Raw genomic sequence first — 16,114 nt, forward strand, 5'->3', positions numbered from 1 at the left:
CAAGATTTTCTTACATACATAGGTATCAGTGAAGCTATCAAAAATATCTGCGATGTTGTATTATTTGCAGATGACACATCTCTTATATTCAAAGTTGACAGAAATAGAGAGCAATTTGACGACGTAAACCGTGCACTCTCAACAGTTACGCACTGGTTTACAACAAACAATTTAGTACTAAATGCTAAAAAAACAAAATGCATTAAGTTCACTTTGCCTAATGTAAAAAACCTAGGTCCTAATGTTATCCTAAACAACGAGGTTCTTCAAACCGTTGCATCTACCATGTTTTTGGGTGTAACAGTTGATACAAAACTTCAGTGGGGTTCACATATTTCTAGCCTCGCGGGAAGGCTTAGTTCTGCTGCCTATGCCGTCAGAAAAGTTAGACAGTTCACTGACGTCGACACTGCGCGATTAGTGTATTTCAGCTATTTTCACAGCGTCATGTCCTACGGTATTCTGTTGTGGGGCAAAGCCGCTGATATAGAGAATATATTTATTATACAAAAACGTGCTATTCGTGCAATATACAAGATAGGTACCAGAACTTCCCTCAGAGAGTTGTTTAAAGAAATTGGTATCCTCACTGTGGCATCACAGTTCATCTTTGCCAACATTCTGTATATTAGACAGAACCTACATTTATATACCAAAAAAAGTGAAGTCCATAGCATTAATACTAGAAATAAACATTACTGTGTGTACCCTATCACCGGCTTCATAAAGTGCATGACGCATTTCTGGGTTTAGGTATTCGTTTTTATAATAAACTTCCTCTGAACTTACTAGAACTGCCGTTTAATAAATCAAAAGAACAATTAATTAAGGCTGTTCTTATAAAAAAGGCATATTACACCATCAATGATTACTTGAATGATAAAAATAGTTGGTCGCCATGATGAACGCAAGACAGCTATATTAGCTATATTATTTAGATAATTTAAATTTCTCCCATTCAATCTCTTGACTCAATGACATTTATTTTATTTTTATTTATTATTTAATTATTTTTTTTTTAATGTTTTTACATTATTGACAAGATACATTCTTTGTATTAATTTTCTGTTTTGGATTTTAGTAAATAAGGACCACTACTTAGCGGGAACTGATAATTTAATCTTGATATTGAGTTGTGTAGCAGTGAGTACGTCATGCTCCCTTAGACGGCACTGCTTGCGGTAGCGTCGGTGGTCGGGTTGCCTCCCTCCCTCAAAAATGTGCGAGGGGGGCGATGGCTGATCCTCGCGTTATGCTCGTGAACGGGTGCTGCTTGTGGTGCCAGGTCTTCTTACTGACTAGATATATATTAGTTTTTTATTTTCTTATTTGTAAACTCTTTTTATTTTACATATGTTCTGGCTGAGCGGTCTAATTTACTAATTTACTAGTTTACAAAAGAATAGCACATGTAGGTGGGCACTCCCTGATATCCTATTAAGTGTAAATATTTGGAGGCTATAATTTTCTGTTCATCAAACATATTCAATGCTTGAGTTAGTTAAGGTATGTAGGGTGAGTGCTAGCTAGCATGTGGTATATAAATTATTTTTACTGTATTGTCCTCTATTGTAACATACAAATCAAATTGTATACAAATGTACATATCAAACAATGTTTAAGGTTCTTCTAACCTACAGACAGACATGTGTTGCTGGGGAGTTTGTTGCGCCACTTCTTCTTCCCAGCAAAAACACATAGGAAGTGGTGAAGGGTGGGCGTTTTGTGGGCTGTCTTTTGTAAATTTATTTTTTTGACGTTCGAAAAGTGCTGTTTTGCAGCCAAGTTTGAATAAATGACTTTTGATTTGATTTGATTTGATTTGCTTATATAAGCGTGTTAATTAGGTAAAAATCATTTTAATAAAATCACTACATGCTAGTTAGCACTCACTACATAGGGAAAAGACTAGTCAGATGATGAAGTGATTTCTAACCAGACCCAAAGACCAAAAAAATCGCTCGCAGAACTTAATTTAAAGTTCGATTCAATGCAAACACGATTTAAGTACCTTTCCCCAATAGGCACGCTCACGCTTGGCTGTCTGCCAGTCTGTCTCTGGCAATATTCTAACAGGGGCTTTCCTGTCCATTCGTCTTGATCATAGGGGATTGATAGAGACATGCAGATATATTTGAAGACAGACGCATTGCCAAATGTAAGCCGTTAGACGCATTTGAGAAAGCTGGGACTTGTCAAAGTTAAGCTTGCCTTCCATGTACAGTCAACTTCAGGTCAGTGGTAACAGTTTAATAGGAAAATCGTACTTATTACTATTGAGTTAAGGTGCATGACAGTTACCACTGATGTGCAGTCTACCGTACTACGCGCCTCTCGAAGATTAGTCAACCAAATATAGAGGTGTCTAAGAGTTAAAGCCCAAGCTGCGGGATTGTTCGCGCGAGTTATCGTGGCGCTGGTACATAAAGGGCTAAAGAAGGAACATGGTGGGTTTAAGTCAGTAAGAGTCCGACGCTCCTTCACGCTGCTAACCCACAGCGGGAGGGGCCATTTGTTGATTTCCCATTTGGAAAAGAAGTTTATTAAAACATTTTGCCACAAACTGCCCAGTTGGTCGCTGTTTTCGCCAACGCGATTGCCATGCATAGAGTCCCTGGTTCAATTTCGGTCCTGCTACTGAGTGCGACGAGACCTACACCCTGATAATAAAATCATCCAGCTAAAAGATCACAGTAATTTTGTCAATATTAAAAACTTGTCAATTTGTTAATACAGGGTGTGTTGTACCGGATCACTTTGAATCATATCACATATACTTTAAGATATTCTATGGCGAGTGGTTTAGCCACAGGAGTCATTTTTAGTATTTATAATTTACAACAACATGTGTAAAGCAGATATAAAGTTAGGAGTATCGAATGTTTTGATCAGTTGACAGCTATCAGTTTTCAAGGGAGAATTTCCGTTGTTTGTAATGACTGACTCTTTTATGGTGTTCTAATTCTCGCACAATTTTATTATATTTACTTTGTTTGAAAAAATGTTTATTTTTTATTTTTACATATTTTATTTTTTTCTTTGTGTTAATCGACATAATATTAACGTATTTAATTTAATGTGATTAGGTATGACACACCCTATATGAGCCGCATAACACTTTGTATTTATATGTACGCGTTAAAACTTCTTGGTGCATACAGTTTATAATCTGTGACATATTAACGTAATGGCGGTTGAAAGATGAAAGATGGCGTTGGTGCATTGAAAATTGATTCTGCGAACGGACGTACGGATTTGCCGAAATAGTAAAGTTTTAATGTTAATATTTTACTGGAATTTATAACTTTATGTTTGTAGATTTGTTGTGAAGATATAATTCTGATTTCAGGGTGTTATTTTCTATTCCATTGCGAAAATTCTTCGAGTCATTAATTTTGAATGATACGTGCTATTTAGTTTTTGTGTTAATATATAGTTTTCTTCAGATCAGTATTATGAAAAACTACAGAGGCCATAACAATTGTAAAACAAACAATGGTAGGATTTAGTTCAAATTTATAAGTAAAAATTCTCTTTATAATCATTTTTATATTAACAGGCTTTTATTAGGTCGACCTGTATGTAACTATGTAATGGAATCTAAGGTAATTAATTTAACCATCTTCCAAGGATCGTAACGTCATGAAAATTAGCAGCTGTATGTAGTTCTGATGACAATACAACAGTATGGTACTGCCGAACTGATCTGATGATGGAGCCGGAAGATATGAACTGGAACTTCATGATGGAACATCGTATCATAGCTGTGTTTCGACTTGTAATGATTTTTAAGACAATTTATAAAAGCATGCTTTTTAGTGTTTTTGACAGTATTAACCTAATTTAAGCGTTACACGTAATCTTACAATAAAATTTGCCACAATAAGTACCTATTAAAATTAAAACCAGAGACAACAAAACAACCGCCGGAAACTATCAAAACTACATCAGCAAGAATACGAACTGGCCTAATTTGAAAAGTTTTCGTTTGAAAACTTGCAGACCAATAATTTCAGAATCGTTCCCCGTCAGAACTTCAGACGCCAATGAATTTAGCTGCACTACAAATTGCTAATAACTGGGGAATATTAAATTGTGAAAAGTTTTCGTTTGTGATTGATTGAAAATAGAATTGCAGAAATATTACGAAGGGCTCGAATAATAGACACTTAAATGCTTTTAGCTGGTCCTGAAATTGCACTATTAACCTGTATGATAATATGTTCATGTAAATGTATTGGTAAGTTTCATAAAATTACAAACATACTTATTTACATGCTACCTAAATCCTTTTTAAAGATACCCGCATTCATAATAATATTTAAGTAGTCTATTTTTTCATTTTATTAATTACGCCTGGTGAGTTGGTTTCACCACTTCTTCTTCCCAGCAAAAACATAGGAAGTGGTGAAGGGCTGCCTTTTGTAAATTTGGCGTTCAAAAATTGCTGATTTTGAATAAATGACTTTTGATTTTGACGAGGTTGGAACTAAAGGCAGGAGTGTATATAATCATATATTTTATCTAGGTGCGCAAAGAGGTAAGTAGGTACCTCTAACTGAAACCACTAGAAGGAGCTAATGAAACGTTCAACAACCTTTCTATTGAACTACTCTTCATCCAGAATTTTTATGACCAAAAAATTAGAAAATTCACATGAGTATTCCCAATCTATCCAAACCAAGAAACGCCATCGTTTTAATTTCACAAAATGGAATTCCACCCAATCCTGGAATGATTCCAAAATCTTGGAACTCTTCGGTAGTTTTATTGCGTACCTATGCACACGATTCGACAGTTTATGGGGTACCATAAATATTGTTCGTACGCTTAGAGCAGGAACTAGCGATTTGAGGCTTCTCATCTTGCCAAAATGGCTTTGATTTAATACTGTTGAATTTGCGAGTTTTGTACTGTCATTTATTATTAAACTAGCGATCCGCTCCGGCTTCGCACGGGGTAACAGTATTTCCCTACTATTTCATGTATGTTATTATGCATATAAACCTTCCTCTTTAATCACTCTATCTATTAAAACATGGAACACACCGCATGAAAATCGGTTGCGTAGTTTTGAAGATTTAAGCGTACAAAGAGATATAGGGACAGAAAAAGCGACTTTGTTTTATACTATGCAGTGAAGCTGTATTGTTTACCACTGTTTTGCCCGTGTCCGCTGAAGGTTCTATTCAATCTATAATCTATACTATCCTACTAATATTATAAATGTGAAAGTTTATGAGAATGTATGGATGTATGTTTGTTATTCTTTCACGCAAAAACGGCTGGACGGATTTGGTATGTAGATAGGTGATACCCTGGATTAACACATAGGCTACTTTCATCGGAAGCTAGTGTGTTATAATAAAGAAAAATCATTTTTTGTTTGTCTGTTTGTACCTTAAAGCTTTAGAAACTACTGAACTGATTTCACTGATAGGAAGCTACACTCTTCCCGAGTAACATAGGCTATATTTTATCCCAATACTGGCAGTTGTTCCCACGGGACGCGGGTGAAACCGCGGGCGAAAGCTAGTATCTACTAAAAACACACACTTATTCAAAATATCTGACCCTAGACCCTATCATGTTAATTTTAAGCAAAATTTACCAAAATTACTACAGTGTTCAGTTTAATTACACGGCCTAAGAGGGTCCCTGAGTATTAAGTCCAGAATGTCCCAAAATCGTCCCAAAATGAAAAAGCCAGAAGGGTACAACGTAATTTTTTGAAGAATCTCCAAGCATGTTTATTTACTTGTACGGTAGACTGCACATCAGTGGTAACTGTCATGCACCTTAACTCAATAGTAATAAGTACGATTTTCCTATAAAACTGTTACCACTGTTAAATGGTAGGAGTGATAAAGTTGAATTTTTCCATCATCATCATCTTCCTAGCCTTTTCTCTCTATGTTATTTTTAATAACCAGAGTCGACTGTTTACCAGGGTCGGCCTTACCAAGGGCTATCGGGTTGCCCGGGTAGCTTGGTTAAGGAGGTCAGATAGGGCAGTCGCTCCTTGTAAAGCACTGGTACTCAGCTACATCCGGTTAGTCTGGAAGCCGACTCCAACATAGTTGGGAAAATGGCTCAGAGGATGATGAGTCGACTGTTTCTTCTTCTTAATTTTTTTTTTTCGTTCCATTTTGGTAGATCTTATACATGGTTACCTTACCATATAAAATACATAATTAGTTTTGCTTAGGGATGGCAAATTTTTGACATTAGAGTCATGCATGAAGTTAACGTCAAAAGTATATAAAACTAGCTTTTGCCCGCGACTTCGTTCGCGTGGAATAGTGACTTCCGGCAGATTTTTGGTTTTACCCACATAGTTCCCGATCTCGCGGGATTTTTGAGAAGTTCCCGCTCCCGCAGGATGAATTAAAACAATAACATGAACCGAACACGTGTAGTGACACCATTGCGCGATTAACGCCATCTATCTACGGAGCATAGGAACAGCTCGACATTTGACCAATAGATGGCACTGTATGTCCGTAATAAATTTTATTTTTTATTTTTATTTTTTGTAATAAAAACTATCCTATGTCCTTTCTCAAGTTTCAAACTATGTCTGTACCAAATTTCACACAAATCGGTTCAGTAGTTTAGGCGTGAAGAAGAGACAGACAGACAGACAGACAGAAAGACAGACAGACAGACAGACAGACAGACAGAGTTACTTTCGCATTTATAATATTAGTTTGGATGTATCGTAAATAGTACCTATAAATAGTCTTTAAGTAAAACGATCTTTTGTTGTTTATAAGAAAAAATAAGTAAAAAAAAAAATGCTTGGCTACCCTTCATTTTTAAGTCTTGGGACTCATAAAATCCTTGTAGCGCAAATGTAGAATGTGTTAACTACATACCCTACTTTATACTAATAACCAAGAGTCAACATATAAACAGTTAACTTCATACGAAGCGTGTTTGTTATTCCCGTAAAAACGTCCGTATATTAACAAATTGGAGCAGCCTGTATAAAAGGGGATGAAAACACGCTGTATCTACGATCAAAACAAGGATATTAGAGCGTGTATTGTATGAAGGGTAAGAATATGAAAACTGTGGAGTTGTGTTCAACAAAATATTTACCGTCTTACCACAAAAACTTTTAAACGTCAGTTTAAAGATAAAGATAAAGATAAAGATAAATTTATTCGCAAATATGGGTACAATACAGGTGACACAGATACATTACAATAGTTCAGCCATATTTTGCCATGAAGGCATGCAAATTTAAATAGTTTTTTTTTTTTTTTTTTAAGACAAACAGATTTTTTTTTAAAGGACATTATAAGTAAAAATAAAATAAACTAAATTAAAAAATGACATATGGGTGAATTTCAACAGGTCCAATAAAATCTTCATTTCCGTGGATTTTTTATTCTTCAACTTTAGAACAAGGAAAATTAGTTTTTATTTAAGTTTTAGATAAGATATGTATTCTTACTTAATATCTAGTAGATAGCTTAAAAATCTAACGAGATATACAAGCTTAAAATTTTCATGGCACGGCAATGAAACATGCATGCACGGCAATGAAACGTGCGTCCATAGCAATGAAAGAACTTTTCACGTCGTTTCTTTCAGACAATATTTTTCTTTCCTTTCTCTCCTCTTCCGATAGTTTCGGTTTAGGCATCTTGGCTTTCTAGAAAGAATCAATCCATTATTATGTTTATAATTTTTTTGTGAGGTGAACGTGGAAATATCATTTTGTAGTTGACTGTATAGTACAAATTGATTTTTTTTCTTAATCATGCCGTGGCGATGAAAACATAAGTCACGGTAATGAAACATGTGGCCACGGCAATGAAACGAAATTGTTTTACAAGGCATGGAAATGAAAATTTTTTCATCCCCGTGTATTTTTTTTCATTGACATAGCAAATTTTGACCACGGAAACCACGGAAATGAGAGCGCGGCGATGAATATCAAGGCAAAAACATCAAAAAAACAAAAATCTGTTAATAATTCACAGTAATTAACACGTCACAAATAATCATAAGATAAATGGCATTGTACCGAATGATCAATTAAGAGGACAAACTTATTCAAACAGAAGTTAGACCTATCCACGGCGATGAAAGAAAAAATGTCCAGTACTAAAAAAATTGAATAATTACATTTATGGCGCGAAAACGCAGGCACGTGCACACGTAATTCCACGTCGAACACTTGACGTCCACTAATATGCAACATTTAGCGCACAGCGGGAGGGACGCAAACCGTTAGAAAAAGCAATATTCTCAAATATGTTTAGGACATGGCGATGAATGGTAGTTCTGAGACAAACTATTTTTTATTAACCATTCGTTGTATTGTTTAAATATTTGAACAAATGTATCCTGTAACAATACTTTAACTATTCACGAATCAAATAAAAATAGGTTTTAATATAAATAACTAATACATTTTTATCAATAAGGTCTAGAACACATCAAGGTGACGTGTGGACAAACACGGCAATGAAAGATTTTGAGGTTTAATTATTTTTTTTGGAGAACCTATTAATCCTATTAACAAAATATTTAGTGCTACACATAGATTACTATTTCACCTACTTAGAAAAAAATATAAGAATATTATAACAATGATTTTTAGTACCGATTTCATCGATGCCACGCAATTTTTGGTCCCGGGAAATTCACCCATATACTAGTAATTAACTTACATAAGGCTTTCAATAGCATTATTATCAATCCTGATTAAAATACTCTATATAGTAAAGTCTTTTTCATTGAGGAATTCACTTATACTGTAGTAACTTTTATTCAGTAGAAATTTTCGCAGTTTCTTTTTAAATTTCAATAGGGGTAATTCTTTCCACTGTTTAGGTATTTTATTATATATCACCGGAGCCATGCAGTAAACACTTTTGCGCATAAGTGCTGTTTTAGATGTTTGTAGATAAAGTAAACTATTGTTGCGCCTACTCCGTGGGAAATTATCGGCCAGGAGTTGAAATTTATTCGGGTTTGATTTGACAAATAAAGCTATTTCTAGGATGTACAGACAGGGTAGGGTTAATATATTATATTCTTTGAAATATGGCATGCAGCTATCAGTGGTTTGCAACTTAAAGATAGCTCTTATACATCTTTTTTGTGCTTTGAAAGCTGTTTCTCTTCCCGAAGAGTTACCCCAAAAAATAATACCGTACCGTAGGTGCGATTCCACTAGGCCATAATAGGCCGTGAGAAGCGCATCCATATATACTATTGAGGATAGTGTATGCAAAGCGTATGCGGACTTACTAATTTTTTTACATAGAGTGTCAATGTGAGATTCCCAATTTAGTTTTTGATCTATTATGAGTCCCAGAAATTTTGTATTCACTACTTCTTCTATTATATTATTACCGTGCTGAATGTTAATATTAATGCTAGGAGTACGCTGTCTAAAATGAATAGTTTTTGTTTTAGTCAAATTAATTTTTAAATTATTAGAGTCTAACCAGTTCACAGCCTGTTCTAAACTATTATTGATATCACTTCTATATGATTCTATAACTTGACAAGGTATTGTTATGGTGCTATCGTCTGCAAACAATGTCACTGGGTGTTTAATACATTTTGGTAAGTCATTTATGTATAAAATAAATATGAAAGGGCCTAATACACTCCCCTGTGGTACTCCAAATAAAACTTCACGTTCGGTGGACCTAAATATTTCTTCGCGCTTATTATGTATGTTAATTTTAGTTATCTCAGTTTTTTGTATTCTATTTTTTAGGTAAGATTCGAGTAGACTAAGTACATTGCCTCTAATGCCATAGGCTTCCAGTTTCGATATTAAGGTGGGATAATGTACATAATCGAACGCCTGGGTCATATCGCAAAATATGCTGCACACAGGATTTCGCTTGTCAACATTACTAAGGACATTATATAGGAAGTCGTATATGGCCATATTAATTGTTTTATGTATTCGGAAGCCCTTTTGTTCTTCGCACAATATATTAAACTTTTCGATGAATTTATAGAGTTCCTTATATATATATTTCTCGAATACTTTAGATAGTACAGGTATTAATGAAATAGGTCGGTAATATTCCATTTGTTCCCTATTTTCTTTTTTGAAGAGTGGCTTTACAATTGATATTTTTAGGGCGTCTGGGTAGATACCCGCACTGATAGATAGATTAAGTATATAACTTAGGTGATTGCATATTTCCATTGATACACTTTTAAGTATCTTGGTAGCTATACAATCGTACCCTACACTATTCGTATTTTTCAATGACATTATTATTTTGTGGATGTCTAGTGGTACACTGGGAGCCATGAACATTGATTTGCTATTTGTGTTAATTTTACAATGTTTTGGTTTGCTATTAACCTGAAGCTTCCCCTGCACTTTATCAATAAAATAGTTATTAAACTCTTCAGCTATGTCATTGGGATCTGTCAGAGTATGGCTTTTTAGTTTTATTTTATTGATATTATATTTAGGTAGATTATATTTTGCACGGTTGATCAATTGCCAAGTTGTTTTAGATTTATTATTAGATGATTTTATTTTATGGTTGTTTTGCGCTTTTTGTGTTAAATTTATAATTTTTTTATGCAGTTGTGAGTAATTTGTAAAACATTTTTTATTAGTTTTGTTTGGGTTTAATCTAAACTGCCACAAAGGTTTTCTTTTCTTACGACTACCCAATTTAATACCTTTGGACAGCCATTTAGGTTTTTTTACAACATTTATTTTAGTTAGCTTGATTGGAAAACATAAGTCATATATTAATTTAAATAAATCAATAAATGCATTGTACGCTATATTGGGGTCATCCGTATCGTAAATCTCTGAGAATGTAAGGCTCTTTATATAATTTTTAAATTTGGCTGTATTTTCAGTACTGTAGTCTCTTTTATTTACGTACCAATAGTTTATAGCAAACGTCGTTTGTACTGGACAATGAATCAGTTGTGCAGTGTGATCGGATAACGCTAGCTCTATTACGTCTGTCTTACATGACTTACTAAAGTTGTGCGCAATGTTGTCGATACAAGTCATACTAGCTAAGCGGGTAGGTTTTTTTATTGCAAGTTTTAAGTTATAACTCATTAAAAGATATTCAAAAGCATTTGTGTAACTGTTTTGTTTTAGTACGTCAATGTTAAAGTCACCAGCTATCACAATGTTAGTGTAACGCGCACGCGATATTACCTGTAGAAGGTGTTCAAGTCTATCCAGACAGTAGTTAAGATTATTTACATTAGGTACTCTATATATACAAACAACAATTATCTTATAATCAGTAAGTTCAATTGCGCAACACTCAAATAAGCCTGATGTAGATAAATTTGATATATTAGGTAGTTCTTTCCATTGTATTCCGTGTCTTACAAGGATGCAGGCCCCTCCCCTTTTTTTCCCCTCTCTACAATAGTAAGCTGCTAAACCATAATTAGGCACATATAATTCATGCTGATATCCTTTCATTATGAAGTGTTCCGTTATGCACAGAACATCCACATTTATCTTTTTTTCTGACAGTTCATCTAAACATAAAGTGAGCATATTAGATTTATTTACTAATCCTGCAATATTTTGATGTAATATTTTGAGGTATTTATTAGAGAAAAAACGATTGAGATTCATTGTGGTTGGTGTCACAATGGGAGGATTCAAAATTTTCTCTATCAGGCACATTAATTACATCACACATATCAAATTCCTTAATCATCAAGCCCAAATTCATAAATATGTTAGACATGCCGTAGTTATTTACAATTCCATATTTCTTCCAAAACATTTTATAATCATAAGATAGATAATAATTCGAATCAAACAAATATGCATAATGGTGAGTACATGCATCAAGATATAAAAGACTATTAAATGATTCTATCCTTCCGTTATACATAGTTGAATAGCCATTAAGTCTAAAAGTAGGCGCACATATTATAACATTTGTATGATTAATTTTTGAAAGAGTTTGACGTATAGCGATGGTTAAATCGATGTAATTGTTCGTTTGCCGGAAATCTGCTTCACCGATGAAAATTAGGCAGTAATCATCCATTGTATAGTTTTTCAACTTGAGATCAATGTTGTCGATAAGTTTCATTATACCACAACCAGGTGACAGGTAGTGGCAAACTTTGTAATTGGGGAACGTTTTTTCTGCGATTGTGAGTATTTTGTTTTTATTATTCGTACTCAAAATGCATATCTTCATATCACTACTCGTGTCCTGTTGGTTAGATTGTTTGACAGTGGAGGTAGGCTGTAGTTTATTAGGGTTCTTCTGTTTCTTCGTATTATCATCTTGTGTATCGCAAACTTTATTCGGCGTACCCGCGCTTTTATGTGGTTTCGGTATCGGTAATTCCTTTTTTGCTTGTTTTGATGATGTGACTTTAGAGCTTGGTTCAGTTTGAGTTTGTTTATCACACCCATCGTTATTAGTTATATTTATCTTTTTACTTGATACGTTCAACTTAGCTGGACTACTAGTTATTTTTTTAAAGATGTCATTTTTCTTCGTTAAGTTTTCGTTAAGTTTTTTTAGCTTACTATTCTCAATTGATAGGGATTCTATTTCTGAATGGGCACTTTGTAGTTCTAACGTGAGGTTGAACACTTGTTCTTTCAGTTTTTTTATTTCGTCATCGTCGTCATCAGACAATTCGGGTAGGCTAGTGGCAGTCTCATTTACTACATTTGTTGTATGAAGTTCGTTTTCATCTGTGAGCATGGAATCCGATTTTGTTCTGGGTCGGCGGAACGTGATGTTTTCTAAGAAATTCATTTCACTAATTTATCAAACTTGAATGAGTAACACTGTTTTTCTTCTTGGATGGTAATTTTATTTAATGCCCTCTAGTGCCTAATAGCAGTACTATATTTAATGTTGAAATATCGATCAACTAGTTAGTTCAGTGACTCGTCAATAGGTGTCGTAGAAACAGTTTTTCTTACTGAGAACATAGATGGCGGTGCTGTTACTATACTAATGCAATATTTGAGAATGACTTGTGATAATTTGAGTTTCCAACGATATATGAAGTTTTCACAAATGCACTTTTTAAACGTTTTATGGGTTAAAATGTTATTTCAATCACTCAAAACTGTGGTTCTTGGTATTTCCAAAGTTTCAAATCACTTCCAGAGTTAAAAGATATTGAATTAACTGTTATCTTAGAAAATGTTTTAACACTTTACCGCCAATTGTTTATTATAGTTTTTTGTCACTATTATAGTACGGTTCTTTTGGATAACACTTACACATGTAATTTGGAACTCACTTTTACTAATTTAACTTTATTAACTACTCGTAATGCACTTAAACTATTTTTAATTAGATAAAATTTACACAGGGATTTATTTTACTTGTTTACTAGATGAGCGCCATCTAGCGATTCTAGGATTTATATTACGTTTTAAGACTTGTTGTCAGATTATGACGTTGAAATAAGGTCCATTTTGCAGCCACAATTTTTTTTAAATAAGTCTTAGACACATGTTTAAGTTTTTGTAGTAAGACCATTAAAGTTTGTAAAGAAACTAGTTGGCGCCCAACGTGGGACTGTTGGCGCCCAAACTGGGACGGTTGGCCCAATACTGTACAGGCTCTTATAGTGTACTATAATTAAGATGCTTGAATATAGTGCAGTTTTCATTTAATATATTGGAATTGTAAGAATGATTTATATTACGTTTTATTTTTATTTTTTATAATTTTTATTGGTAGGTATTATAATTCGTTTTTCCATTCGAAGCCTTTTTCCCAATCATGTTGGGGTCGGCTTCCAGTCTAACGGGATTCAGCTGAGTACCAGTGCTTTACAAGAAGCGACTGCCTATCTGACCTCCTCAACCCAGTTACCCGGGCAACCCGATACCTCTTGGTTAGACTGGTGTCAGACTTACCTACTGGCTTCTGACTACCCGCAACGACTTCCAAGGATGTTCAATGACTGCCGGGACCTACAGTTTAACGTGCAATCCGAAACACAGTCAATGGTGTCTAAGATATACTTAGAAAGTACATACAAACTTAGAAAAGTTGCTTTGGTACTTTGCCTGACCTGGGATCGAACCCGCGCCCTCATACTTGAGAGGTTGGTCCTTTACCCACTAGGCCACCACGACGACAAATCTCGAGTTATCTCAAATAAATTCGAATAATTGAACGAAAATAGCGTCTGTTATAAGTCAAATAAACTGTCAAAATGAAAATAATAATAAAAAGCCTTTTTTAAAAATAAAATTCTAAAAATAAAACATGGTTGCCACTCCATAGTTTTCTTATTCTAACCGTACTTTTACGTCTAAAGTTGGGAGCCAGCGATTGCTTTTGCTGTCGTTACATCGACATAACAGAAATAATATATCTTCTATTATGTATTCTCTCTTCTTTTCTGAATTACTCTGTAAGTCTGAGTTTAGATAGAATAGGATTTTGCGGCGCCCCATTTAAATCAATGATCAGTTTTTAGGAAACCAACTTACATTCAAAATTTTAACGTAAGTTTGTAAAATGGCGTAATTTTATACAATTAATTATGAAGAGAAAACATATTTTTGTTTATAGGCTCTGAAACTACTGAATCAATTTGAAAAATTCGTTCACTGTTGGAAAAGTGCACTCTTCCCGAGTAACACGGGACGCGGGTGAAACAGTGGGAAAACAGCTGGTATGGCAAAGAAAGTTCATTAGCTGGCTTAGGTAACTGGGTTTTGGAGGTCAGATAGGCAGTCGCTCCTTGTGGCACACTGGTACTCAGCTACATCTAGTAAAACTGGAAGCCGACACAAATATGGTTGGGAAAAAGCTCGGAGGACGATCATTGGATGAGTGAATGATTAAATGAAAGACTGAGTAAATAATTGAATGATTAAATGAGTGACTGAGTAAATGATTGAGTGAGTGAATGATTGAATGAGTGCCAATAAGTGACTGAGAAAATCATTGAGTGAATTAATGACTGAATGATTGAATGGTTATGTGAGTGACTGAGTGAGTGAATGAATGATTTATACTCACTCTGAAACTGATGGCACCGCTGCAGTTGACATCAAAAGCTTTGAACACATAATGGGCGTACAGTGCTGAGTCTGAAACAGAACAATTTGTATTGTTTGTGTTGCAAAAAAAAATAATACAAAAAAAACATTTCAGTTCAAAAAACTGGCCTGGTGAGGGTTGGATTCCCTTACCATTCTCTTTTAAAATGGCCAAAAAATGTATGGGAGTCTAAAATATTGATTTTATTCTAGTTTTCAGTATTTATTGTTTTAGCAGCTGTGATAATTTCAACTGTCTAGCTAACACGGGTTATCAAAAGCAGATTAATGACAGACCGATAGCGAAGACTTAATAATAGGGACCCTATTACTATCTTACAATGTATTTTTACCGTTTTGGTGTGGAACCCTAAAAATCTCGAAAACATACACACACACGTTCACACACTTGAAAAATTAGACTCTCCTTCTAAAATAAACTAATATCAGGTACTTACTTCCATGGGGGAAAAACTTCGCGTAAATATCCTTGAAGGATTCTTCTTGAACCACTCCTTCAGGACACTCCTGTAAAACAAAAGAAACATCGTCACTAAATCATCATCTTCAGTCTTATTATAGGGAGGTTGTATCATTTAACATCCTTGGCAGTAGTTACGGGTAGTCAGAAGCCAGTAAGTCTGACACCAGTCCTAACAAGGGGTATTGGGTTGCCGGGTAAATGTGTTAAGTAGGTCAGATAGGCAGTCGCTCCTTGTAAAGCACTGGTACACAGCTACATCTGGTTAGACTGGAAGCCGACCCCAACATAGCTGGGAAAAGGTCTCGGGAGATGAGTCTTAGATCATTTATCGAGGAAGGCTATAGTTTCCCATTAATCCAATAGTGTGTCTATTTTGATAGCTATCACATTAATATTATATAGGCCATAGTTTGATAATGTGTTTTTTAGCTTAGCTCTTCAACCGCAAACGGATGAACGAATTTTCATGAGCAGGCAGCGATATGGCATACAATATACTTTATTTATATAAACATGGGCTCACAAAATAATAAACGTAGCCATGTTTGGCCTCCTAAAATTAAAATTAAGTTAAAAATATACAGTCTTACTTATAAACGAGA

At 34.6% G+C, this 16,114-nt stretch overlaps 1 protein-coding gene across 1 annotated transcript in view; it reads right to left on the reverse strand.

The window, feature by feature from the left end:
• The window catches only part of LOC124643999 (Kv channel-interacting protein 1), a 75,599-nt gene that overhangs the window by 13,959 nt on the left and 45,526 nt on the right, over positions 1 to 16,114 (reverse strand). The window contains exons 3-4 of the mRNA XM_047183155.1: positions 15,487 to 15,556; positions 15,009 to 15,079 (exon numbers count right to left, since the gene is read on the reverse strand). Of these exons, the coding sequence (XP_047039111.1) occupies positions 15,009 to 15,079; positions 15,487 to 15,556 (141 nt within the window). The remainder of the gene's footprint in view (positions 1 to 15,008; positions 15,080 to 15,486; positions 15,557 to 16,114) is intronic.

This window comes from Helicoverpa zea, chromosome 29, assembly GCF_022581195.2.
Source record: "Helicoverpa zea isolate HzStark_Cry1AcR chromosome 29, ilHelZeax1.1, whole genome shotgun sequence".
NCBI classification, from domain to species: Eukaryota; Metazoa; Arthropoda; class Insecta; order Lepidoptera; family Noctuidae; genus Helicoverpa; species Helicoverpa zea.